The sequence below is a fragment of the Oryza glaberrima genome, chromosome 10 (assembly GCF_000147395.1).
Source record: "Oryza glaberrima chromosome 10, OglaRS2, whole genome shotgun sequence".
Lineage (NCBI taxonomy): Eukaryota > Viridiplantae > Streptophyta > Magnoliopsida > Poales > Poaceae > Oryza > Oryza glaberrima.
Genome location: NC_068335.1, coordinates 11,590,216 through 11,616,866, shown reverse-complemented (window position 1 = coordinate 11,616,866; position 26,651 = coordinate 11,590,216). Strand labels below are relative to the sequence as shown.

Here is a 26,651-nt window from a genome sequence, read left to right as displayed (position 1 = left end):
ATTCATATAATTTTTACATTTTTAAACTCAACAACTTGAGAGTTATTCATGATTTATATTCCTAAGGTTTGACTTAAACATTGTTCTAAACGACTTCCTTTATAAGTACGGAGGGAGTATTTTCAAACAATCGTTTCATCGGGAGTATGTGAAAATATAAAATAAATGCATGGGAATATATAAAAAGAGAAATAATTGTATTTGGATTTGACAAAGTAGGACTATTATAGTCTTTTCTGTTTGGTATTGGTATGTGTGGAATAGGTGAAAAATAAACTTCATCCCCATCGTTTGGCTTATTGGCATATTTGCAAATAAAATAATTTATGAATAATATTTTTATATACGTGTTCTTAATGATCTAAAAGTAAATACTAAAAAATAAACTACAATGAAAAACCCAAAATCAACTCCAAATTTAAGGCTGAAAATTCAAAATTCAATTGATAAGTATAAGCATAAACGAAAAAATGAAACCGCTTATTTTGGGACGAAAGGAGTATGAAAATAGTAGTACTACAGCCTACACATAAATGACTGATTTCGATCTAGTTCTTTAGCTAAGCTTATTAAGGGCGTGCAAAATAAGAGAGGTTATTATCATATTATTAATTAAATATTAACTATTATAAACTTGAAAAAATATATTATTTCCTAAAAATTCTACATAAAAGGCTTTTTAAGGGGACATAGTACTTAGCGGTTTGGAAAACGTGCTCAGATTAAATGGGAAAATAGCAATCAAAGAGTACTCACTTTAAGTCTGTTGATAACTGCATGTAATATATACGATATGAAATTTTCATCCATACCACGAAGGTTTGATCAAAATCATAAAATATCAAAAAAAATTCGAGGGTTCTAATTTATACCACTGAACAAAGTGCAATGACACTCTTGCCCTTCTCCTCCCCACTACCGTTGGTCGAAGCTCATCCGAGAGCAATGGCCAGCGACATGGACTCAGGCAAGCCTTCCAGTGGCGTGGCCATAAATCAAGCTTGTCCCACGCAATGTCACGGTCAGGATCACTCCATGCAACGAAGGTGGCGCTTGAACTTATTGTGGGTAATTGCAGTGTGGATCAACCTCATTCTAGGCAGTAATGGTGTGGTTCAACCTCATCTTGCCAGCGGTTGCAACGTTCAAGCCCATCCTAGTAGTCTACGGTGTGGATCGAGCTCCTCTTGGGTTGCATCGGTGGCGCCTGAGCTCATCCTTCAACGGCGGGGCGGACCAACCTCCGACCTCGAGAAACCTGCCTCGGGACTTCTTTGTTCAGTGTAGACAAGGGAAGACGATAAGGGTAATTGTGGAATTAGCAATTTTTTTTCATAAGGAAAAGGGAAATTTTGGGGTATAGATTGGAAGTTTTGATGTTGCTATAGTAAATTCTTGTGGTATTTTATGGTTTTGGTCTGGCATGGATAGAATTTTCCCATAGGATAATTTGAGGATTTCAATTTTATGAGAATTTTTTTTATAAAAGCCTTTTAAAATAAATGACTGAATCTTATCCTTTCCTTTAAAATTCACAATGGATGGGCAATCCTACGAAGATTTTAGAGGAAAATAACTAGATCATTTGTCTCTTGCAATCCTTTTTTTTTCAGTTGTTGCAATCAGACACATATTCTGAAGCTTTTCATGTGGTTTATCTTTCCTACGAATCCAGAGTCCATGTCACTTGAATTTTGTTTTTCTTTATTCCTATTTTCTAATTGGGGCATACTAGTTACACTATATCAATCTTTTCAACGTATTTTAATGGTACCATTTATGAGTAAGCTGCTCTCACCATTGCCTTCATTCCAGAATATAAAGATTTATAGGTTGTTTACCAAATAGCCAATTACTAAGGTTAAGTTAAAATATTCTATTTTTGTCCCTTCAATTGTTAGAATTTTAAATTGCTTAAATTTCCTTTGCAAGTATGTGATTAGCTTTGGAGTTATGGAAGTAATGAGAATCAGTTGAGGAATCATTCATGATATAAAATTTGAATAATAGGAATTCTTATATTTTGAAATTGAAAATAGGGAGAGTACATTTGTAGGCGTATCGTTTCGTTGGTTCGCTTTTCTACCTATTTTATACTTCTTCCGTCCCCAAATATAATGTATTTAGGATAAAGGTGTATTATCTTATATTTAATTATATTAGGATGTATCACTCCACCTAAAATCCTTTATATTTTGGGGTGCAGGAAATTAATAGTTCCCATAGCAGTCAAGCCTCCTAAGCTAAGCGATAATCGGTTGATGCTCATGTTAACGTCTTATCATCAAATTGCAGTTTATACACAGCTTCACTAGATAAGCACAAGCTTGGCTCGCAGATCATTAACTGCCATGAAACGAGCTAGTGCGTTGTGGACTTGTGGGTTTGTGGCAGTACCTTTCTGAAGCGGCACATCACATAAAAAGTCGGCATCAAATACCTCCGTAGATACTTTAAGGATATGGGTATATTAAAAAGGCAAAAGGTAACGGAAAAAATTAGTGATTAGTTAGAAAGAGAATATATGTAAAGAAATTAAATAGAGAATGGTTGTAATTGGTTGAGATGAAGGGTATGTAAAAATTATCTACGGAGATATTTGATGCCGATGTTCTTTAGTAATAAAATTATCTACGGAGAATGGTTGTGATTAGTTGAGATGAAGGGTATATTAAAAAGAGAAAATATAGCTATATTTTGAGATAAACATGTACTATGAACTAATAAATAATTACAACTTAGCTGTCCCTTAACACTGTCCAAAAACTGCTAATTAAGCATCATCAGCTAGCATTAAGCCAATTGGAACAGAGTAATTAATATAATGGTGAGGCACTGCGGCGCATGCTGCAGCTAGATGCAGTAGGGTGAAAGGCAAGGGGGATAGCTGGGCATCTGGACAAGAGATTAGCACCTAATCACCTAGCTAGGCTTTACTTTACAGCTCAAGATTGCACGTGCTGATTGGTTAGTCTTACTAATTAATCTCCGGATAATGGATCTTGACTGTTGACTGACAGTAGCCATGGCATGTGCCATGTCATGGTCTCCACTCTCATCGATCGTATGGGTGATGGAGATAGTTTAATTAGTGCATCTGGAACAGTCAAGGGGATATTAATCTTTTTTTTTTCGGGGAAAGGGGATATTAATCTTACACAAGATCAGAGATATTTTCTTTTCGAACATGAGTTCTAAGGACAAATATACTAGTAATAGCTAAATTCCGCAAGTTTTCCAAGGGAGTAAATATAAGGATTTGTTTAGCTCATGTCCTAAGATTGCATAATTGATTCATTGTTCTTTTGTCCTTTTTTGCCAAGCACGTCTAGGATGCAACAATTTCATCACACTTGTTTGAGACAGTGACACATGGGACAAGTCTATTAGAAATGAATCTTGTCACAAGCTTGTCATGGAAAACCAAATTGAGATGGTAGAACTTTCCTTGCTCAAAGTAAGATGAAGTATGGCAAACCTATCAAATTTTCGTAAGGCAACAAATTAATCAAATAAGTTTTAAAATCATACCAAAAACTGGTAACTCAAAGCCTACTAGAATTTGATAGGGTCTTAAACCAAACATCTCTACAATATGTTACAGTTAAAACTGGCATTACTTCGGTTAGCTTTTTCTTTTTCATGTTGTTTCTCAAAAGAAAAAAAAAAGCATGCTCATAGATTACTCAATATTCACTACTCCCTCCGTCCCAAAATATAAGCATTTCTAGCTATGAATCTAAACACATGTTTATCTAAATTTATAGCTAAAAATTGTTATATCTTAAGGCGGAGGTAGTTGCTAGCAACAAAAAGATATACTCCCTCTGTCCCATAATATAAGGGATTTTGGAGGGATACCTCCAAAATCCCTTATATTATGGGACCCCTCCAAAATCCCTTAGGGCATGTACAAAGGTGTTGACAGAAAACACGATGCCTGGGAGATCTGCTTAACTCCAGTGCAGGTCCAAAACTCGCCTTTGGATGTATGAGCGTGTCAGTTGATTTGATCCTGTGTTGGCCGATTTACCGCCTGCCCGCTATGCTGTGGCTGCTCCCTCATCAATAGCCGAGGATTAATCGGCTGGCCTGGTGTCGATGCTGATGGAGCAGGCAGAGGAGTCAATGGCGGTGCCATCGGCTGAGCCGATGGTGCAATCGGAAGAACTGCTTGAGCAGGCGGCTGAACATCGGTGATCAAAGGCCGATAATTTGGAAAGACACCTCCTTGCAAGTAGACCGGGCCTGCAGCTTGATGCTCAGCTATTGATCCATCGGCTATCGACTTCATCGTGTTTGACAAGGTGTTGACTAACACCCCAGACTTATTGATCAAAGCATTGTGCACGGCATAGTCCACTCGATCTTGGAAATTATTGAAGAAATCTTGTGCTGTCTCACCATCCTGATTAAGATTTCCTCCTTGTGGCCCGTGAGCACCATCACCTTGAACTCTATGTACCTCTTGAGAGTTGTCACCCTGATTCTCCTGAGCCGAGCCATCTGTGGCACCTTTGTCACTTGGTTGAGCCGATCCATCTAAGGCTCTTTTTCCCTCCTTAGAGGTGCTGGTCTCAGGCTCTTCGGGAACTACCTTTACCTTGTACTTTTGAACAAATGTTCCCTTGCGAGTCTGCATGAATGAGTTTAAGAACTGATCTCGCGCTTGTTGCATCATTGCTTCGAAATCCTTCTTCTGATCAGGTGTGAACTTTTCTGGATCAAGAGTCACAACATTCCCTTCATTGACGTCACTCAAGCCTAGCCTCTGGATTTTCTCCTTGACAGTACCTGGGCTAGCCGATGACGGCAACAGTGGTGGTTTCTCGGCCATGAGGAAAAGTTGTTTTCTGACTTCTAATCTGTCCCACCGGGTGTGCCAAAAGCATGTTGACAGAAAACACGAGGCCTGGGAAATCTGCTTAACTCCAGTGCAGGTCCAAAACTCGCCTTCGAATGTATGAGCGTGCCAGTTGATTTGATCCTGCAATCAACAAGAAATAAAACAAAGAAACCGTAATTAATCCTATAAATGATAGCCGATCGGCTAGGTGCCGATGACATATCATTTATTTTAAGCCGATGTCATATGTACATCGACCGACAAATATCAATAAGGAAATCAGAACTAAATCTACTCGATCGGCTGTAGATATTAATGATATATAATCCTTCTATCGATATATACTTAAATTAAGTGATTGGGATAGATCGATCACCTTGCCGAGACAGTATAAATCACTTAGATCGAAATATATATTAATAGTGGGATTATATATATTCATAGCATAGCCGATCAGATAGATCTAGCATGTATCGGCTAATACTCCGATACCACTCTATATTAAGATATTAAAGCAAGTAAAGTATATCAAACAGAAGCCTACTATACTTAGATGCGACAAGATCTTAGCATAAAGGACAGATTTAACATATCGATCAAGCATATAGAGTAAACGTAGTTAAATCAGGTAAGATCGGCTGAAACTCCGATACTACCCTAATCGGCAACCAGAAAGCAGGCTAGAGATTGCAGTTCTAAGCACGACTTAATAGATCAAACTTAACTGATGTAGCATTAAGTATGAAAAGAAGAACAATATCTAGACAATCAAGCCGCTGGATGTTTCGTAGAGTGGTGGATACATCACATAATCTAAGTTAACGTCGTTGTCTAACCTAATCGGCTGCCTTCCATTAACAGATATTAGCCGATTATAGGTTAGACAATGATATTATCAAAGATTATGTGATATATATGATAACTCGACGAATTACATAAACAAGATTAGAGTGTCATAAAGATAGAAGCACTAATCCTGAGAACACAGGTCGTCATGACAAGTTTTACCTCTTGTTGAAGATCGAAACCGATGCAGCTCAACCCGAAAGCACGAACTCGTCGAAATAAAAATAAAGCAAAAAGGGTGGCGATGCGCCGAGATTGTATTGAATGTATCTGTTAGATTGATTACATAGGGCTCAGGGTCTTTTTATACCCGAGAATTACAAGATACGTCCATACCGGACACGACTATTATCTCTAACAAACTCTAAGATAACATAAGTCTTTACGGCAGACTTTTGCCTAAACATATCTCTAAGGAAATTACATGGAATATCCTAATTAATAGACACAATTGCCTTCCCGGGACTTTATCCATGCGTGGCAATCATCTTGAAGCACATCAACTCGAACCCGATGACGTACACCGAGTCGTATTATCGGAATCGACTGTATCGGCTAGCCCTGTCCGTCTTGAACTCTGCCGATCCTGACCGTAGCCGATTTGGACTGCAGCCGATTCTTGCTCTGCTTCTGCAACGACCTCCGTCTTGGACTCCGCTTCGATACGATCTTCATCCCCGATACTGAGGATACCAAATTTGGTTGTTAACAAAAGGTAGAGTCAGATATGAGCTCTACGTTATCTAGAGACTAGCATCCTACAACAGTTAGAGACAATATGGTCTCTAATCATTAATGTATCAAAATATTTTTCCTTACTTTTCTTTCCTTTTTTCTTTCACCACCATGCAATAAAATTTGCTCTAATAAATGCTAAGAGTCGACTCTGAGCCGTTGTCATGCATAACAACCATACTCCTTTCTCTTTCTTCCATGTCATCAAATTTACTTGCATGGCAATAGAGAGAGACCACTAATAAAAACCGTTGTACATGCGCTTATATTATGGGACGGAGGGAGTATTACATAACCAGTTACAGCAGGGGAAATACACCACACTCCAAAAAGCCTTAAATTGTTCATCCGCATAGCATCTCATACGTTCATCAAAGTCCCAGTGGACCCAACCCATGAGGTGGACCAACAAGTAAATGTAATATTCCTAGAGTGGGCATCCAACAGGTCCATCAGATCCAAATCTCAAGCATACATAGTACCTAGAGAACAAAACAATGACCTGGTATGGATCTGAAAGTGAAAAGACCATGTGTTCCCTTTGCACATAAAAGCACACATTTTAGTGCTGTGCTGGACCCAGCAAACTACCCCCAACAGCTGGAAATTGATGCTACATGATGAAGATTAAAGATTTTCTTGTCTTTACAACTGTAGTCAAAATGCTGATACAAAATAATGCAAGCTTGCAAGTCTGAATATGCTAGTAGTAAATCTGTACACTACGGGAGAGTCGGTAAGGATTTGGAACAAAATTATGTTACAAGTAAATCAATCAGGGCGTTAAATTCAGCTGATCGAGATTTTACTTTGGCAGAAAATAAGCCATTAGGAATGCCCAGCTGAAGATTAGGGGGTGTTTATCAGGGGTGTAAAGTTTTAGTGTGTAATATCGGATATTATATAGGGTATCGCATGGGGTGTTCGGGCACTAATAAAAAAACTAATTACAGAATCAGTCAGTAAACTACGAGACAAATTTATTAAGCCTAATTAATCCGTCATTAGCAAATGTTTATTGTAGCACCACATTGTCAAATCATGGAACAATTAGGCTTAAAAGATTCTTCTCGTAAATTAGTTGCAATCTATACAATTAATTATTTTTTAGACTATATTTAATAGGTCCTTAGTTTGCAAATGTCAGAAACCTAAAGTGAGCCTAATAAGTGTTGTCTGAGGAAACTACTAGGGTCTAGTGGCTACCAGCACAGTTGGTGAGCTAGCCACCGGTTTGAGTCCTCCTCGAACAAAATATTTGGGGATGTCTCTACCCCCAAATCTGTTTTTCTTTTTAAGCGTTTCCTACTTCTACATATGATCCCGGATAACACCACATGTGGATGGGCCAGCAGCCCAGCAGGATGATCCAGGACCATCAAAACAGGGCCTTAAAACTCGGTAGTTAGGATATCAAATGATCTGTTAGAGCATCACCAACAATCTACTAATAATCTATTTTCCTAAACTGAAAATAGGTGGTGAAAAAACCCCTTCCTTCAAGAGATAGCCTAAATTCAATCCCAAAAAACTAAAAGTGGGCACTTCTGTTAAACTACCAACATAAATTCTAGTTTTTTTTTCCTTTCCCGTGCGCAGAAGGAGATCACCCCGATGCGGGAAGGAGAGGAGAAACGCGGAAGGAGGGGAGAAACGCGCGGAAGGAGGGGATTGGGAGTCGTTCTCTCGCCCTCAAATACACGTACCGAGAAAATTGGAAATGGGAAGTCCAAAACGTCCAGAGCTCTTTTGGGAATCTGTTGGACCAATTTTTTTTAACCAAAATCCCAAAAAATAGGATTGGGGATGGAATAGATAGACTGTTGGTGATGCTCTTACCAGTGCACTTCAACAAGACGGTCTGATTTGTATCTTACATAATATTATATACCTTATAATTTAAAGTTTGGCATTTAGGACTGTTGATGTGAAAACACGAGGCCTGGGAGATCTGCTTAACTCCAGTGCAGGTCCAAAATTCGCATTCGGGTATGCTAGCATGCCAGTTGATTTGATCCTGCAATCAACAAGAAACAAAGACAAAGAAAAAGTAGTTAAATCCATAAACGACAGCTGATCGGCTGAATGCCGATGACATATCATTTATCTTTGAGCCGATGTCATGTGTGAATCGATCGGCAGTCATTAATAATTAAGAAAGAACTACATCTACTCGATTGGCTGTAGATATCACCAATATATAATCCTGATGTCGATATATACTTAAATCAAGTGATTGGGATAGATCGGTCGCCATGCCGAGACAGTATAAATCACTTAGATCGAAATATATACTAACAACAAGATTATATACGTTCATAGCATAGCCGATCAAATAGATCTAGCATGTATCGGCTAATACTCTGATACTACTCTATATTAAGATATTAAGGCAAGTAGAATATACCAAACAGAAGTCTAATATACTTAAATGCGACAAGATCTTAATATAAAGGGCAGATTTAACATGTCAGGCAAGCATATAAGGTAAATATAGTTAGATCAGATAAGATCGGCTGAAACCCCGATACTACCCTAATCGGCAACCAGAAGACAGGCTAGAGACTGAAATTCTAAGCACGACTTAATAGATCAAACTCAACTGATGCAGCATTAAGTATGAAAAGAAGAACAATATCTAGACAATCAAGTCGCTGGATGTTTCATAGAATGGTGGATATCTTATATAATCCAAGCTAACGTCGCTATTTAACCTAATCGGCCACCTTCTATTAACAGATGTTAGCCGATTGTAGGTTAGATGACGATATTACTGAAAATTATATAAGATATATGATAACTCGACAGATTACATAAACAAGATTAGAGTGTCATAAAGATGGAAGCACTAATCCCGAGAACGCAAGCCGCCATAACAAGTTTTACCTCTTGTTGAAGATTGAAACCGATGCAGCTCAACCCGAAAGCAAGAACTCGCCGAAATAAAACGAAAGCAAAAAGGGTGGCGATGCGCCGAAATTGTATTGAACGTGTGCCCCTTTGATTACATGGGGTTCGGGTCTATTTATACCCGAGAATTACAAAATATGTCCATACCGGACACGACTCTTATCTCTAACAAACTCTAAGATACCACAAGTCTTTACGGCAGACTTTTGCCCAACCATATCTCTAAGGAAATTACATAAAATGTCCTAATTAATAGATACAATTGCCTTTCCAGGACTCTATCCATGCGTGGCAATCATCTTGAAGCACTTCAACCCAACCCGATGTTGTACACCAAGTCGTATTGTCGGAATCGGCTGCATCACCTAACCAAGTCTGACTCGAACTCAGCCGATCCAATCGTAGCCGATCCGGACTCCAGCCGATTCTTACTCTGTTTCCGCAACAATCTTCATCACCGATTCCGCTTCAATCTAGTCTTTATCTCCGATACTGATATTACCAAATTTGGTCGTTAACAAGGACATGTTTAGTTCGTAAAAAAAGAAATTTTGGATGTCACATTGGATGTTTAACCAGATGTCGGAAGAAGTTTTCGGATACGAATGAAAAAACTAATTTCATAACTCGCCTGGAAACCGCAAGACGAATATTTTGAGACTAATTAATCCATCATTAGCACATGTGGGTTACTGTAGCACTTATGGCTAATCATGGACTAATTAGACTCAAAAGATTCGTCTCACGATTTCCCCCTAACTGTGCAATTAGTTTTTTAATCTATATTTAATGCTACATGCATGTGTCCAAAGATTCGATGTGATGTTTCTGAGAAAAAATTTTGGGTAACTAAACCAGGCCTTATAGGAAAACATAGCAACATCTACGACACGAAATTTATTTTGCCCTATCCGCTATTAAATATATTTTTAATATATTTGTTTTGTATTGGAAATGCCATTGCTTTTGTTGATAAACTTGGCTAAATAAAAAAATGAGTTAAGACGACTTATAATATGAAATTGAATTAAGACGATGACAGCTTCTGTCTCCATTCATTCAGCTGACATCGGAACATGAAGAAGGGGGATAAAGACATCTTATCATCCCAATTTGGATGGTAGAACCTTCTCAAGACAATGGCATGCGCATGCTGACAGCCCGTGAGAGTGTGACTGCTCTTCGTAGATTTATCCTGTAAATCTTTTGTTCCACCTACAAGACAGGTGTTTATCCCTATTTATCTAAATCAGCTCCACTAACCGGTTTTGATCTTCTAAACCCATCTTGACTAGGGAGGTTCCTCAAGGTTGAGATGGTTGGTGACTCCATATCACCGTAACGTATTAAATGGACCGTGGATCGTGTTAGCGGCGTGAAAAAAAAGGCGTCAACACCACAATCACTAAAGACTGATATCTGGCCAGAAACACTAATTACCAGAAACACCAATCCAAATTGGATTGGTAACTAATATTTGTTAGATTGATTTCTGGCCACTGAGCCAGAGGAACACGCATATGGGCTTGGTCCACCCACATCCACATGCACTTAACATTGAGGACCAAGTCTCTTGACACGGACGCACGTTGCTCTCTCTCTCTCTCGCACGATGATTGGATGCGCTACCCAACAGATTCACCCTTGATCCCCTCAGCGCACGCACATATAAAGGAATGGCTACCCGTTCATCGGTGACGAGTGACAACTGATTTACGGCCTAGCTAGACCAAAACCCTCGGACTATCAATCCTAAGGTGTGGTGAAGGGAGGGGGAATTCTATCTCGGCGATTTCCATCACCATTGCCACATCTCGGTGTTCCCGCTGTCCTGCTATCTGCACGGTGATTCCCATTACTAGCGTCCTACTACTGTGTCACCGACGCGACCTAAGGCGGCGCTCATGGCTTCTTCAGCCATCGGTCGGTACACCACCAAATTCAGCATAAGAGAAATTTTGTGATCATGCATGCATTGTCCGAGTTAATGATTTTAAGAATTAGCTCCAACAGTATTATCCCACAACCATGAGGATAAACATGCAGTTTTGGACAAGTAGTTTAGCACAATTCTGAAAGATGTTTCACGTTCGACCCACATTTCTTCATCAATCCCTAGCAGTGCAAAAAAAAAAAAGAAGAAGAAGAACTCAATTGTATGCAAAGTACAGATCATCACCCCAAGCCAGAGATTGCTTTGTGCCTCTTTGTCTGTTTGAATTTGGAATCTCCTCATTTCATTATGCTTCAAATTTAAAATGCTTTCAATTTTTTTTCGAGGGTCATATTTCGAGTCTCCATACGAAGTTTGTAGGAAATTTCAAACTGAATAAGTTCATTTTAGGTCCCTTGACAGTGAATTCGACGTCCTTGAACCTCAATATAAGATACAACGGGTCCCTCAACTATCAAAACCGGTGCAATATAGGTCCCAAGGCAGTTTGGACAATGGTTTCAGCTGACGTGGCACCTATGTGGCTAATTTGATTCGGTCTTCATCTGACGTGGCACATGAAGCAAAATTTAACAATTTAAGAATTAAAACAAAATATATGGGCCTATATATTAGTCAAACAATAAAATTAAAAAAAATATTTGGGCCCACATGTTAGTAGGCCCACATGCTCCACCTCATCATCTCTCTTCTCTATCTCCTTCCCTTATCCTTTCTTCCCTACTTTCCCCAGAGCGGTGGAGGAAAGGTTAGAGGCTCCAGAATGCCAGATGCGGCCTGTGCGGGGCTAAGCACAGGACACGTGCCAGGGTGCCGAGCCGGGGGCTTGCCAGACTTCATGTGCTCGTCCGGGTACGGAGTAAGCACCGGCGCGTTGAGGTCCGACAACCGCCACCGCCCGTCGTGCCGCCCCTCTCCTCGTCGTCCGCCGTGCCTCTCCATGCCACCCTCGTCGCCGGCCTAGAGGTCATTGGAGCTGCCACCACCATCTTCGCTTCGATCCGGGTCACCTTTGTACCAGGTCAAGCTCCTTTGCGTGTGCGTCTCCCTCTTGGCTGCCGCTCACCGAAGCCAACGCCGACACTGACCCCTTTCCTCTTCGTTTGCTGGCCACCACCCGTCGCACAGCCCTTCTCCTCGTCTTCTACCGCGCCTCTCCATGCCGCCCTTGTCTCCGACAGTTCGTGGGGGCAGGCACTTGCCCTAGAGGTCATCGGAGCCACCGTCACCGTCTTTGCCTTAACTCGGCTCGCAGTTGCGCCAGGTCGTGCTCCCTCGCGTGCATGTCTGTATTAATGCCAAAATTTAGTAAGATTCTTTAGCGATTCGGTTAAGGAAAGATCACAATCAGTCGATGGAAGGTTTATCCAAAAGAGACCGAGTTCGAGAAGGATGTCACGAAGACCACGACATGGCAGCTTGAGTTTATCTATTACTTAGTGAAGTTTTGCATTTAGGAAAGTTTGTGTCATGTCTGATCAAGAGTTATGTTTTTCCTTTTATATCTAGGAAAGCTTGTGTCATGTCCGACTAAGACTCTTATTGGCCTATGGATATAAATATGTACACCCATGGTCCCTGTAATTTATCTCCACAGATCAAATACAACTACTCTCGGCGCATCGCCACCCTTTTTTCGAGGTTTTTTATTTATCACTGGCGGAACTTGGCACCTGACGCAGGGTTGCATCAACTTCAATCTCCAGCGAAGGGGTAAGCCCTACATTCCGCCAGCCCTGGCAATTGTATTGACTATATTAGCGTTCTTCAAGGCTGCATCGATTCGATCTCTTGGATTGCTTTGGTTCGATTGATATATTTGCCTACATGATATTTCAATTCTATCTTTAATTGCATTGTGTTTAGAGACGCATCGGTTTAGTTGGGACTGTCTCGGTTAAGTGCAATCTTCTATCCTAGTCAAATATCTCTACAATCACAATACTATTTTAGATAGATTTGTTATATCCATCATATTAGACAGATTTATCGGCTCATTGAGTATTAGATTATCATATATGATCTTGTGCTGCATCGGTTAGATTCGACCTACTAAATTGTTGTTGATAATCTAAATCTTGTTAAGCCGATAGGTTAATGCTAATGTTTCATCGGAGGGTTAGCCGATTTTATCTGGTGTCTTAATTTTTTTTATGGTTTACCACCCTAAAAAACTATCAAAGGCCCGATTGTTTAGACCTTATACTTCCTTTCATACTTATTACTGCATTAATTGGGTTTGACCTACTAAGTCGTGCTTGGAATTGTAAGAACTAACTTGCTCTTTGGTTATCGATGAGGGTAGCATCGGGGTTTCAGCCGATGAGTTACCTAAATGTTGCATCGACTAATAAGGATTATACAAGTTGATTTTAGCCGATTGGTTCATTACTTCATTATATTATGGATTGTTTGCTCAAGTTCTTTCATTGTTTATCTAAGTGTCAGAATATACATTGGAAATTTAGCCGATTATTCAAACCCTATCAACATCGGCTAAATATCACTACATCGGCTTGTTAGCCGATAGGTTATTTGATCGGCAATATATCTATCTTGTCAGTTGCAGGATCAAATTAACTGGCACGTCCGCATCTCATCAAAATTTAGGATATACACTAGAGTTAAGCAGATCTCCTAGACCTTCGTGTTATATTTCATATCAACGTACAGTCTCTCCCCTGGTCACTGCTCGCCGATGCCGACCCCTCTCGCTCTACCCTCTCCGCCTCCACCGCCACCTCTCCCGACCGGTCGCCATCGCCATGCCTCACTCCCTCTCGGGGGCATGCGCATATGGGAAGGGGGATGAGGAGGTGAAGGACGGGAGTAGGAATCGAGAAGAAGAGAGGAGGAGAAAAGCGAGAGAGGGAGAGAGAGAGGGGAAGAGGAAGAAAGCAAGAGTGAAGGGGACGACCTAGAGAAGAGAGAGGATGAGGTGGATGAAGTGGGCCAACTAACACGTGGGTCCCATTATTTTTTAATCTTATTGTTTGACTGACATATGAGCTCACATATTTTGTTTTAATTTTTAAATTGTTAAATTTTGCTTCATGTGCCACGTCAAATGAAAACAGAGTCAAATTAGCCACGTAGGCGTCACATCAGATGAAACCACTGTTCAAATATCCTTGTGACCTATATTGCAGTGGTTTTGACAGTTGAGGGACCGTTGTATTAGTACTGTGGTTTAAGCACGAAAACCGAACTTATTCCACATTTCAAACTGGGTTCAGTTCAGCATAACGGCCACTTGCAGATGGGCCGGGTCCATTACAGCGAGCAGGCCATACGCCCAAACGAAACTAGACCTAAATCAAAGCTTTTGCTCTCCGGGTCCAGGGCACCGGAGCTCCGGCGACGGCGAGCTACTCCGCCGCTACAGCCCAGGTCGGAAGCTTCTTCTCCGACGAGGTGTTCTTTTCTCCCTCGAGGCCCCGACGCGAGGTGAGAACCCTCTGTTCGTTTCTACTTCCCCAATTCCTGATTGCCTCGGTGGTGCCCTCCGATTCGCCGCTACTGGCTCTTCCGGAATCCGTTCTTCGGTGCACGGCCTTGGCTTGGCCTGCGTTTATCGTTCGATTTGAGGAAGCACTAGGATTTCATTGCGTTGATCTACCGTGCTGTCGATTTGGTGAGCTAGTATTTTACAGTAGCATGGCTTTACTGGAATGGCATTTCAGTTTCAGATCGGGGAAAAAAGTTCATAGCTCCCTCAGCGGCCAGCGCTCTGGAAAATGAAATGCATTTTCGTGCTATGAACACAATGGTTGCAGTCTTGCAGGTAGTGTAGAAGCATGTTAAATAATTGAGAGTAAATTTGCTGTGTTGAGCCCCCTTCTTATTTGGCGGTATGTATGGGAAGAGAGGAAGGCAGGAAGGGATGAAAGCTTAGGGAATATGCTCCCCTTTTGGCCAACAAAAGGTGCGAATCTGCTCCCCTTTGTTTACTTTGTTGTTCTGAAGTATACGTCAACACGATTTTGATTTTCCACTTTCCTGTTCAGTGTTGCATCTGCCAGTCAGAACTCTCTGTTTATCACCAATCAAATGCTATGTGTGTGTTAGTATTATGCGGTGTTGTTAATATCTTACAGAAAGATAGAGTTCATGCCTGCTATGAAGAATGGGCTTCGCAAGTGAATCTGATAAAAGTACTAGGCTTAATATTTACATTTTTCCAGCATAGTTTTTTGCAGGAATTATATGTTTTTCAGAGCAATCAAAAGACTGCATCTATATCTATATCTATACTAATATAAAAAGGAGGAGTTGTCCTCCAATCCTTCTGGTGAAATCACCGGATCGATCCCTACCGTCCAACCGCATATTTTCTGATCCGTACCGTCCATCCGCGTATCCTCCTCATCCCCACGCGCAAAGAGCCGAAGACCACACGCGACTCGCGCTCCTCCTCGCGTGTGCTACTGCCGCCACCACGCGCCGCTCTTCCTCGCTCCTCCTCCTCGGCCGCCGTCTCACTCCACAGCTGCCCCCGCCGACGCGACTCGCTCCTCCTCCCTCCTCCTCGCGTGTACTACTGCCGCCGCCGCTGGAGCCGTGGATTCCCCATTTGTCGGAGGCGGAGCCAAGGTCGTCCCCCTTCTTCCACCGCCGCGGCACTCCGTTGTTGCCCCCGCCGGAGCCCCGCCGAGGTGGTTCCCCCCTTCCGCCGGAGCCCCGCCCGGGATTGCCCCTGACGGCGCCGGGGTGGTCTGCCCTTCCGCCAGACCTACTGTATCACCCATATCATCGTCAATCTCGGCTCGCCGGATTCCTTCGCGACTGTGCGACCATGACTCCGGATTGGCCTCTGTCGTCTACCACGCTGCCCCTCCCCCTCCCCCTCGCTCAACACCCATGCCCCCGTCTCTGCGAGAATGTTGTCTTGCCTTGTGGAGGGAGGGCAACAATCTAATCCAAGCGAGATGGGATGGAATCCTGCCACAAGGGAGCCCCAGCGATGGTGATTGTTGGGAGGCCTAAACCCTAAGAAAAGCTTCAGAATGGATCTCCTTTCAGTGATGCAGGTACAAATACCTTGCTCCCTTCCTCCCTCCCTCCCTCCCAAATTCCGTGGTAATCACTACATCGATTATCACCAGCTGTTGATTCTGATTGCTCTGGTGATTTTGTGCACGAATTAGTGTTTTTTTTTTATATCCGATGCTTGTGTCAAAATGATGTGTGCAGTCACAAAGCATGGAGGGAACTGACGCCTCTTGTCACCACTTACCAGCAACAGCAGCAGGAGAAGCGTAGGTCCAGCAATCAGGAAGGCAGACAACAAAGGTTCGTTAGCTCTAATCCAAGAACGCAGCTCCTCAATGCACAGCTTTTCTCTATATGTGAAGACCTTTACTCCTGCAGACAACAGGTTTCTGTACTTTCACCTGTTCATCTATCTATTCCAAAATGTGGCAGTGGCAATGCGGTTTGTCTTGATTTGGTTTGTTTTGTTGTGCTCCACGATTATCAGTTCTGAATTTCAGATAAATGAAGGTTGGTTGGTTAGCAAGCAGGAAAATCACTGGTAATCTGTTATTTGTCAAAATGTGACAAGCATACTGATCTCTTTGTTTTGTAGAGTAGTGCTAACTGCACGCTAAGGAACCATCAACCCACCTTATACGATTTTAATGGAAATCTATACATATATAGCTGCTAATGCATTAAGTTCATTTATATGCACACTTTGTCCTCGGAAGTCATATATGTAAATTCACCTAAAGTCTGAATTATCTTTGTTGATAGGCAGGCACCGTCAACTTCCAATCAAGAGGATTGCTATTTAGTTGCAAAGATCATTGTGACACAATTATGTCCGTGGATTCTGTTTTGGCTTGAGTCTTGCTTCTGAAGCACTTGACTTGGAGAAAAAGGTATAAGTTCCTTTTTTTTTTTTTTTGCCTTTTTGAAGAATTCCCTTCAATATTTTACGTTTTCTGCTTAGAATTTTGTTGGATCGTGTAGTGCCACATAATTGACATGGAATGTAATGCCCCACCTTTACGCCATGTAGGTGGGAGGATCTCATGTTGGTTCTTATCTACCAAGTTCTGGTTTTGGCGTCATACATAGAAGAGGGACCCGATGAGCTCATTACTGCATTGCTATTTTGTATGATGCTTTTTCAGTACCTCATGTCCTATTTTGAGGGAACTTGGGGTTTAAAGTATGGTTCAGTTTTGTACTTCATAAATGCAGATCATATCTTTGTTTGTCACTGTGAATTACAAGGGGGAATCAGGGCTTCTAATTGGGAATCTAATGTTGCTTCTAATTGGGAATCTGAAGTGAAAAGAATTTGTTGGTGAAAAAAAAAGTTCAGAATCGCATGTTATGTCTCTTGATTGCTAGACAAACTGATTAACTGTGCTTGCAAGGGTGTTTGTAGAAACGGCTTAACCACTATTTCTTCCCAATCCTGGTAACAAGCAACAGACACAAGGTAATAACCTTTGGTGCCAGATGCTGCATCACACTCCTGCGTGAGCAGCAAATGTTTGACAAAATGCTTCTTAGGTACTGTTACTACTCTTGCATGCTATTTGGTATGTGTTTGGCCTTTTATATTAAGTGATAAATGACATGCAAAACATAAATTTCAGGTTTGTCATTACTCAAATACCCATTGACTGTATGCGTTGTTTCAAGTTGCAGTACAACAGAACCATACCATTGTCCTTTACAGTATATCTAATCATACTTTTTTTTGTCCATCCATACTCCATACGAACTATTCTCAATTCTCAACTACCAATGTCTTCATATGGATGATCTTCAGTTGATGATCTTGCTAATTTAAGTGTCGTGACATTGTCAGGCTCTAAGGAAGGACATGGCGATCTGCGTGAGCAGCATTGATATTATCAAGGTAATAGTGGCCAGTGCAGTGCGGGTTAATCTTTGGTGAATACAGTCTTTCTATTTGCACACTACCGATATAGTACTATGTCTCTATGCATGCTTGTAACAATGCCCAAAAGACCAGGGAGAGGCTATGCAGAGGGATTGGGGACTGCTAATTTTCTACATTGATTAGTTTAGTGTTTCCCCTGGATGGGATATGGCAGGGATATTCACAAAGTGCAGAATACATGATTCAGTTGGAGGAAGGCAACACATGAGGAAGATGGTTTGCATAATAAATTATCTTAGGTTAAACTAATGTTTTTTTCTCATCTGGTGTTTTGTACCCTCATAATCATCTAGCTGTTGTAATTCATCAAGTGTTACCCATGTTAAAGTGGTTGTACTCTATAGCAACCTAGCAGGGCTTTACATTTTGTTATGTGCAAAATTTGGCATGGAGTAAGAAAGGGGGTTATGTTTACAATTTTCAAATAAATTATACCTAACCAAGGCATTCCCTTCAGTTTTGTTGCCCACTTGGCACATAGGGAACAGTTAGAAATTGTAAGAAATTATATACTAAACATGAGAAAATTTTATTTCTCTTAAGTTTGTCTGATTGGTATATTGCTCAATCAAAGGGGCTGATCAAAAAACCAAAATAGCAGTCACACTTTGATGCATGAATATTACTACCTTTGTTTTTAAATATATAATATTATTGACTTGTAGGACATGATGCTTGACCGATAATTTTATTAAAAGCTATGTATATTTGTGACTTGTTTCATTACCATTAAAGATACTTCAAGCGCAACCTATATTTTCCATGAAAAGTATTACATTTCAAGATTTGGGAGGATTTCCTTGGTACTAAATAGCAAAAAAAATAATTAGCTATGCTATGTTATGTTATTCAAACATATAAAAGTGAAAGTATATTGATTATTTAAGTGTACGTCCTAGCTTTTGATTATATACTACTGTGAATTTGATTTTCGAAAGAATGTAATTTTAATATAGGTCACAACGTGTATTGCACGTGCACAATTTTAAAAAAAAGATTGCCTTAAAAAGTCACTATTATTCTATCTTTGTATATACATTGCCAAAACGTGCCTTGCACGTGCACGATTACTAGTCTTTTGTGAAAAGATAAGAATATATAAAAATAAAATTAATGCCCATGTGGGTTTGCAGCCCAATTGTTTAGACATGAACACGAATACACGATACACTATTAAAAACTATACAAAAGAATTTCTTGGATGTTAATATATCTACTGTCATGCGCACTTGCAAAAACTTGATACTCCATAAAGTAAAGAACTGCACACCTTCTAACCCTGTCAATAAGTAATCTGTGAAAATTAGCACCATTGATTGCTAATGGTTTGGGATCACCAATAAATGGATTACATCAGCAAAAAATATTGATCCTGTACTTGGTCTTAAAATCAATGAGTGCCTAACAGAAGAGTACTGTGTTACATTTCTTTTGCCGATATTATGCAGTTAACACCTTTTATGAAGCTAAAAAATCAAACAGCACACTAATGTTGCATCAGTCAGAAACTATTTTGTTTATTTCTTCAACATAGGAAGCCCTAATTGTCTGTATCTCAGCTACAACTTCTCTCATGCATAACCTATCAGTTGGCTTCCTCCTGCTGCATACTAGTGCGAGTCTTGTGACAGCAGTCATGACACTGTTGATTTCTCCCCATGCATTCTCAACTGATAACATAAGGGGGTCAACAATATCTATCAGTAGTTCTGGATATGCCATTTCCGCATATTTCTGCAAGGTCAATCCATCACTGAACATGTCATGTGTAGGTGCCTTACCTGTAAACATCTCAAGGAGCAATATACCAAAGCTGTAGACATCACCGTATGGAGAAATTTGACCACCTTCTCCATATTCTGCAATGCACATGCAACATTAGCAATTCCTGTCAAAGCACAATAACTATTGCAGCAAAAATGTGATTTACCTGGAGCAACATATCCAATTGTACCCATTATCCCCACAGAACTCTTTGAATTGATCAGTTGTTCACCTTCTGGATCTGTAAGAATCTTTGCAAGGCCAAAATCCCCAACATGAGCAACCATGCCGTTCCCAAGAAGAATGTTGCTGGGCTTTAAGTCGCAATGAACTATTGCTGGCTGGCAGTTGTTGTGCAAATAGTCCAGTGCAGCACCAATATCAAGAGCAATATTCAATCTCTGCATTAACGTAAGAACTTTGACTGGACTTGATGGATCTATGTCTGGATGTATCCAACTATCAAGACTACCATAAGGCATGAACTCGAACACAAGGGCTTTGAAGTCATTTTGGTTCAAATTAGGGCAAGAGCAGCAAGTTATGACACCAACCAAGTTCCGGTGTTGAATTTTGCTTAGTGCCTTACACTCTGATACAAAACTCTTAGAAGAACCAGATTGCTCAAGATCGAAAACCTTCACAGCTACGTCAGATACTGAATTCTTGAACTGCATCCTACCCTTGTAAACAGATCCATACCGCCCTGTGCCAACCAAATTGTTGGATGTGAAGCCGTTTGTTGCTTTGGCCAAGTCAGAATAAGAAACTCGAGGATACATTTGATTCATGAAAGAAGAAGCAATTATTTCTACTTTCGATGACAGAGGTCTCAATCTCTTCTTCAAATAGAAGACCAGAAGTACCAATATGAAGCACACCAAAATGACGCTAGCACTCAGAATCCCTGCTTTTCGGATAATTTGAAGTATCCTTCGATTAGACTTTACTCGGCATGAGGGCAAATGCAGCTCTTGAATACCACCACAAAGCTTGTCGTTCCCAACAAATTGGAATCCCGTCAAATTGGAAAACACACCATGTGTTGGAACTTGACCATCAAGATGATTGAAGGATATGTCTAGTTGGTACAGTGACGTCATGTTTATGAAGGTTTCAGGGATTTGTAAAGACAAGTTATTGTGTGCAAGGTATAGTTCCTTCAGGCCTTTCATGAGTCCTAATTCCTCTGGAATTGCACCTGTGAGGCTGTTCTTGGTCAAGTTTAGCAGTTCCAAACCTCGCATTTTACTTATGGACACCGGGATGGTACTGTTCAAGGAGTTGCCATCCATACGAAGTTCCATCAGGCTCTGGCAACTGCTTATAGCATCTGGCAGCGCCCCAGCTAACTTATTATTGTGCATATACAAGTATGTGAGCTTTGTGAGACCACCAACCTCAGATGGAAGAGAACTACTAAATTGGTTCCTAGACAAATCCAGAATGAATGACAAGGATGATAGGCTAAAGATCTCTCCAGGCAGTGGACCTGAAAGCTTATTGTTAGAAAATGTTGCACTGACAAGCCTTTGTAATTTTCCAAGACTTGCTGGAAGAGGACCATCCAGGTTATTATTATTTACAGAAAGATGCTGCAATTGTGTCAAGTTCCCAAGCGAGGATGGAATCACCCCAGACAATAGATTATTGTCTAGTGTCAAGAACTGGAGCATTGTCAACCTTCCAATGTTGTCAGGTATGAGGCCTGCAAACCGGTTGCTAGAGAGCCCTAGCTTAATTAGTTTAGGGAAGTTGCCAATGCCATCTGGTATTCTGTTAGAAATTTCATTAAATCTAAGATCCAGTAGTTGGAGGCGCTCCGATAGGTTACCGATAGAGTTCGGCAATGCACCCCCAAGCCTATTATTTTGGAGTGTGACACCCCGGAGGCTAGTGCAATTGGTCAATAAAGTGATGAACTCCCAGTCCTGCACACTGCTTGCCATTAACTGGTTCCCATTGAGCAACAGGAAGTTTGGGCAGAGCGTCCCGATCTCTGGAGGCACAATGCCAGTGAAGTTGTTACCTGAGAGATCTATGGAGTACATTGTGGTTGCATTTGCAATTGAAGCTGGAATGCTTCCTGTCAAATGGTTCAGGGCAAGGATAAGGTATTGAATTTTTGGTAGGCCGTTGCCAAGATCGGAGGGCAGTGTGCCGTCCAGTTCGTTCATCTCCACACCAATCTGAACTAGTGAGGACAGGTTGAAGATCGTTCTTGGGATGTTCCCTGAGAGATGGTTTACTTGCAGTGCCAGCATCTCAAGCTTACTGAGCCTGCCAAGGCTCTCAGGGATTGGTCCACTGAGCTGGTTGTCGTTGAGATACATTTCCCGCAGCGACGAGAGGTTGCCGAGTGACGGTGGGATGATCCCAGTGAAGTTGTTCTTCCCTAGTGACATGATCTTGATCCTCGACAATCCGCCAAGCCAATCAGGGATCTCACGATTGAGTTTGTTCAAGTCAAGTTTTATGCTCACGAGGCGAGTGCAGTTCCTCAAGCCATGTGTGATCCCACCTTGGAGCGAATTGTTTGACATGTAGAGTGTCGATAACCATGGTAGCTGCCCAATTGTCGACGGCATTTCACCTTGGAGTGAATTGTTTGACAGGTCGAGATATTTCATTCGCGACAATCGCCCAATGGTTGAAGGGATTTCACCGTGCAGAAGATTGTAGCTGAGGTCTAGAGTTCTGAGGTATGTGAGGTTCCCAATAGAAGGGGCTATGTAGCCTACAAGCCCTGCTGAGGACAGATTCAGTGCCAAGACCCTTCTCTTATGCTTGATGCTACAAATGACACCATGCCACCGGCAGAAGTCAGTGGTTGCATTCCATGAGGCCAGTGGATCTGAATCAAAGCTTAGACCTGCCTTGAATGATAGCAGAGCATCCAGCTCAGTCTCATTGCCCAAGGGCAATGCTTGAACATATGCAGTTGATGCCATTAGCAGCACATATAGCAAGGGAAGCAATCTCAGAACAGTAAACATTATGTAGCAGTTCCCTGACTGTTGTGAACCACTAGGCCCTTGTCCCCAGCGCTGCCATTTGAGAATGTTGAACCAAATTACTCAGGATTATTGCTCTATGTTCCACAGAAAAAGATAAACGAGCCATCAGAATTTGCCAGTGTATAACTGTATATAATTAAAATGCAATAAAATATGCTACAGGCTATGCCTATGACAGGCTTTTTATTGGTTTTTAACTTCTTATCAGGTTTGCTTTACACTTTAAATGCCATTACCATTTAGTCTTTTTCCCTGAATTTAATTTATAAAGGATTGTCTACTTCACATCTCTCAACTTTTTCGATAGTTTAATTTCTGACCCTAAAGATTGAGGCGAATCCAAGGTGTTTTTGCATTGACTAAATGCATTTCTATTACATCCTAAATTTATTATTCTATAAATCATATTCAAACTAAAATTTTAACAATTTGGTGCATATGCCTCTAGCTTTTTTTTTTTTGCAAATTCAAACAAAACCTTTTTCAAAAAGAAGCATTTGCAAAAAATGATTTTACGAGATCAAATTGGTGCACACAACAAATCTAAAATTTTTTTCAGAATTACTTCTCAATAAAGGTAGCACCCCAAAAATATTGATATTTTAAAGCCAATTTGCTATATTTCTAAATTTTTTGGGTCAGTGGCACATGACTCAAGTTAGTGCAAAATACCTTTGTTTTCCCTTGAGAAACATCGTGCACTGTATTGAATGCCAATTGTCTAAGATAATTGGTTTAATAGATAATCCAAAAAAATACCATTAGCAAGTGTCCAAATCCAAAAAATACCATCAACAAGTGTGAGTTTTAAGAAATGCCATCGTATAAATGATTTTGTTCCAAAAATGCCATCGCCTGTTAGGGTTCTGTCTATCCCGCACAGTTAACCTAACGGCGGTGGCATTTTTGGGACAGTAATTTGTACAATGGCATTTCTTGGAACTCATGCTTGTCGATGACATTTTTTAGATTTGGACACTTGTTAATGGCATTTCTTGAATTATCTCTTGGTTTAAATGTTTAGGCAAAAGGAACTCAAAATTTGTGTAATTTGTTGTTCGGTTCAAAGACACTCGAAAAAACTGGTAATTTGCTAAAGAATTTTTTCGGCTCAATTGGAGAAAGAAATTCTTTAAAAATATAAGAATGCCCTTACGATCAAAAGATTTTTATTTTGATGCCATGATTGAAGTATGCGATTCTAGGGGCATTCTCGTCTTTCTTAAGAATTTATCTCTCTAATTGAACTGAAAGTTTCCTGTAGCAATTAGGATTTTTTTTAGATTTCTTTCGGCGTGACACATTTTCCAACGTCTATCAGTAAATTACATAAATTTTAGGTGTCCTTTAGCAAAATTTGCCAAATGTTTAAGATTTCAATGTTGTAGTTTGGACCACATTTTTTTTTACCAATGTTACAGTTTGAACTAGGAGTAAAACTTCATTTTCATTTTGAACCAGATAAGATTGCTAAAGATTTCAATTTGGACCTTTTCCATCCTCTCCTGTCCCCTCTCTGTCTCTCTCTCCCCGATTTTGCTATGCCGGTGAGCAACAGCTGAGCTCGAACATATCCTTGACCACCTTCAGTTGTTCAGTTGGTTCCCGCAGACCGCAATCATATGCATGTCCTTGGACCTCCATCTGCATTGGGGTCAGGTTCAAGCTCGAGTTCAACCTCCATACGCATTGGGGTCATGCTCAAGCTCGAGCTCAACCTGTCCTTGCTCACCGGAGCGCCAAAGCAAGAAGAGAGAGAAGGGAGGATGGAGAAGAAGGGGTTCAAATTGAAACATTTTATAAATTTACTTGGTCAAAAGTGAAACTAATGTCTTTCCGCCTAGTCTATAGTCCATATTTTAACTTCCGTAAAAAGAGCTGGCCCAAATTAATCCTGTAAAAATCATGCGTTTAAAAGGAGCCGTAAGCTTTATGTTCCTTGGATCAAACGAGTCACAAATAACCTCCATACATGGCTAGCGCAGGTGCAAGCATTGCCGCTAGAACTTGAGAGCACTTTAATTTGGCGGTCCGTAATATACTACGGCCTTGATTAGTTCCAAACTTTTGTTCAAACCTCTAACTTTTTCATCACATCGAAACTTTCCTACACACATAAACTTCCAACTTTTCCGTCACATTGTTCCAATTTCAACCAAACTTACAATTTTGGTGTAAACTAAACACACCCTACTTAGCATGGTAGATCGCATCATGTCTTGTAAAACTAAGCTAGGTTGCTGTTGCACACAAACAGAGTAGTGATAAACAAAGACGACGACAACAAGAACAAGATGAAGATGAAGGCATGTACCACAGTACCAGCTGGGTCGATTCAAGCCCATTCCATGGAAGTGATTAACTATTGCAACAACTTAATTAACCTGCAAGCAACAAAACGCATCAATTAGCGGCCGGATGAAGGAATGAATTATGAATGGTCGAAGCGCATGTAGGTGATAGGGAAGGGAAGGTAGAGAGACGAGCACTTACCAAGCAGCTAGCTAGCAGCAAGAATACCCTGGAGATCATATGCGACACGCGCGCGGCAGATCGGATCGGATAATGTGGTCTCCGTTGCCGCGCGCGTCGCTCTTGCCGGCCGGCCGGCAGCTTCGTATTATGGAAGCCCGGATGCAAGACGAAGAAGAAAGGCGTCTTCGTCGGTCAAGTCAAAGCAGAAAGGCGTCTTCGTACGCTGTCTGGCCATATGCACTGAATGCATGACTTTTGTGGCAGGCATGGCTATTTTCATTTTTTTTTTCTATATCCCTGTCTAGTACTTCCTCCGTCTATTTTTGACATTTTACTTGCACTATTTGACCACTTATCTTATTCAAAATATTGTGCAAATATAAAAAATAAAAAGTTGTGCTTAAATTACTTTGGATAATAAATTAAGTAAAGTAAAAAAATAAATAATAAATTTAAAAAAAATTGAATAAGATGAGTGGTTAAACAGTGCAAGCAAAATATCAAAATCCCTTATATTAGAGGACGGAGGGAGTATACAGGTGGAGGTCGACTCCATTGATTGATTTTGTTGTACTAGCAATTTTTTTATATCGGCAATTTAAACGGATGTATATGAACGGCACTAAAAGCAGTCAAGAGTATATACTATAATAAGTGCAAGTTTAGTATAGTCAGTTACTGGCTTAAAATTTTAATAGCCTAGTTACTTATTACATTACACACCATAATAAATGACCTCCCACACAACGTCTCGTAGCTCATGCTATTGCTGGTTACAAATCAATCCGTTTTTCTTCTCTCTTCTCTTCTCTTTTTTTTTATTTAAGTACAAAACCGATGTGGTAATTTTTAGAGTCTGCTTACATCACTTATTAGAGTAAGTAAATAAGCCAGTAATAAGCACACATGGAGGATATAAGAAATAAGATAAAAAAAAAAGTGAGCTACATATTTATAGCCAGCTGCAGCACGGATAATAAGACACTATATGTATGAGAGGTGGGATCATGTATTAATAGTATATATTTATAGATAACTATTATATGAATAAGCTATACATGATTTAGAGCTAGTAGTTGACTATACTATAAAACTTGCTATTATACTCGCTCCAAATGGTATAGTAAATGGTGTAATCCATTTTAATCATATAAATTTTTAGGACAAGACTTATGATAGGGG

The 26,651-nt window shown here is 40.5% G+C and overlaps 1 protein-coding gene and 1 long non-coding RNA gene across 9 annotated transcripts; one reads left to right on the top strand and one right to left on the bottom strand.

The window, feature by feature from the left end:
- Nucleotides 1–14,633: 14,633 nt before the first annotated feature.
- Nucleotides 14,634–18,580, top strand: LOC127786413 (uncharacterized). 6 transcript variants are annotated; one of them, XR_008019969.1, is made up of 4 exons: nucleotides 14,634–16,321; nucleotides 16,485–16,583; nucleotides 16,662–17,173; nucleotides 17,314–18,580. It is a non-coding gene; the product is annotated as an uncharacterized LOC127786413 (long non-coding RNA). The 6 variants fall into 6 exon arrangements; XR_008019970.1 differs by having other exon boundaries at nucleotides 16,485–16,668; nucleotides 16,771–17,173; XR_008019968.1 differs by having other exon boundaries at nucleotides 16,485–16,824; nucleotides 17,050–17,173.
- Nucleotides 18,581–18,666: 86 nt separating this feature from the next.
- On the bottom strand, nucleotides 18,667–25,651 carry LOC127786411 (probable LRR receptor-like serine/threonine-protein kinase At3g47570). 3 transcript variants are annotated; one of them, XM_052313819.1, is made up of 5 exons: nucleotides 25,488–25,651; nucleotides 25,309–25,378; nucleotides 20,144–23,068; nucleotides 19,995–20,072; nucleotides 18,667–19,883 (listed from the first exon to the last, which is right to left on the bottom strand). In XM_052313819.1, the coding sequence occupies exons 3-5, from the start codon at nucleotides 22,971–22,973 to the stop codon at nucleotides 19,711–19,713; spliced, it is 3,081 nt and encodes a 1,026-aa protein (XP_052169779.1). In that variant the 5' UTR covers nucleotides 22,974–23,068; nucleotides 25,309–25,378; nucleotides 25,488–25,651; the 3' UTR covers nucleotides 18,667–19,710. The 3 variants fall into 3 exon arrangements, with proteins under 3 accessions (XP_052169779.1, XP_052169777.1, XP_052169778.1); XM_052313817.1 differs by having other exon boundaries at nucleotides 18,667–20,072; XM_052313818.1 differs by having other exon boundaries at nucleotides 18,667–20,072; nucleotides 25,317–25,378.
- Nucleotides 25,652–26,651: the final 1,000 nt, after the last annotated feature.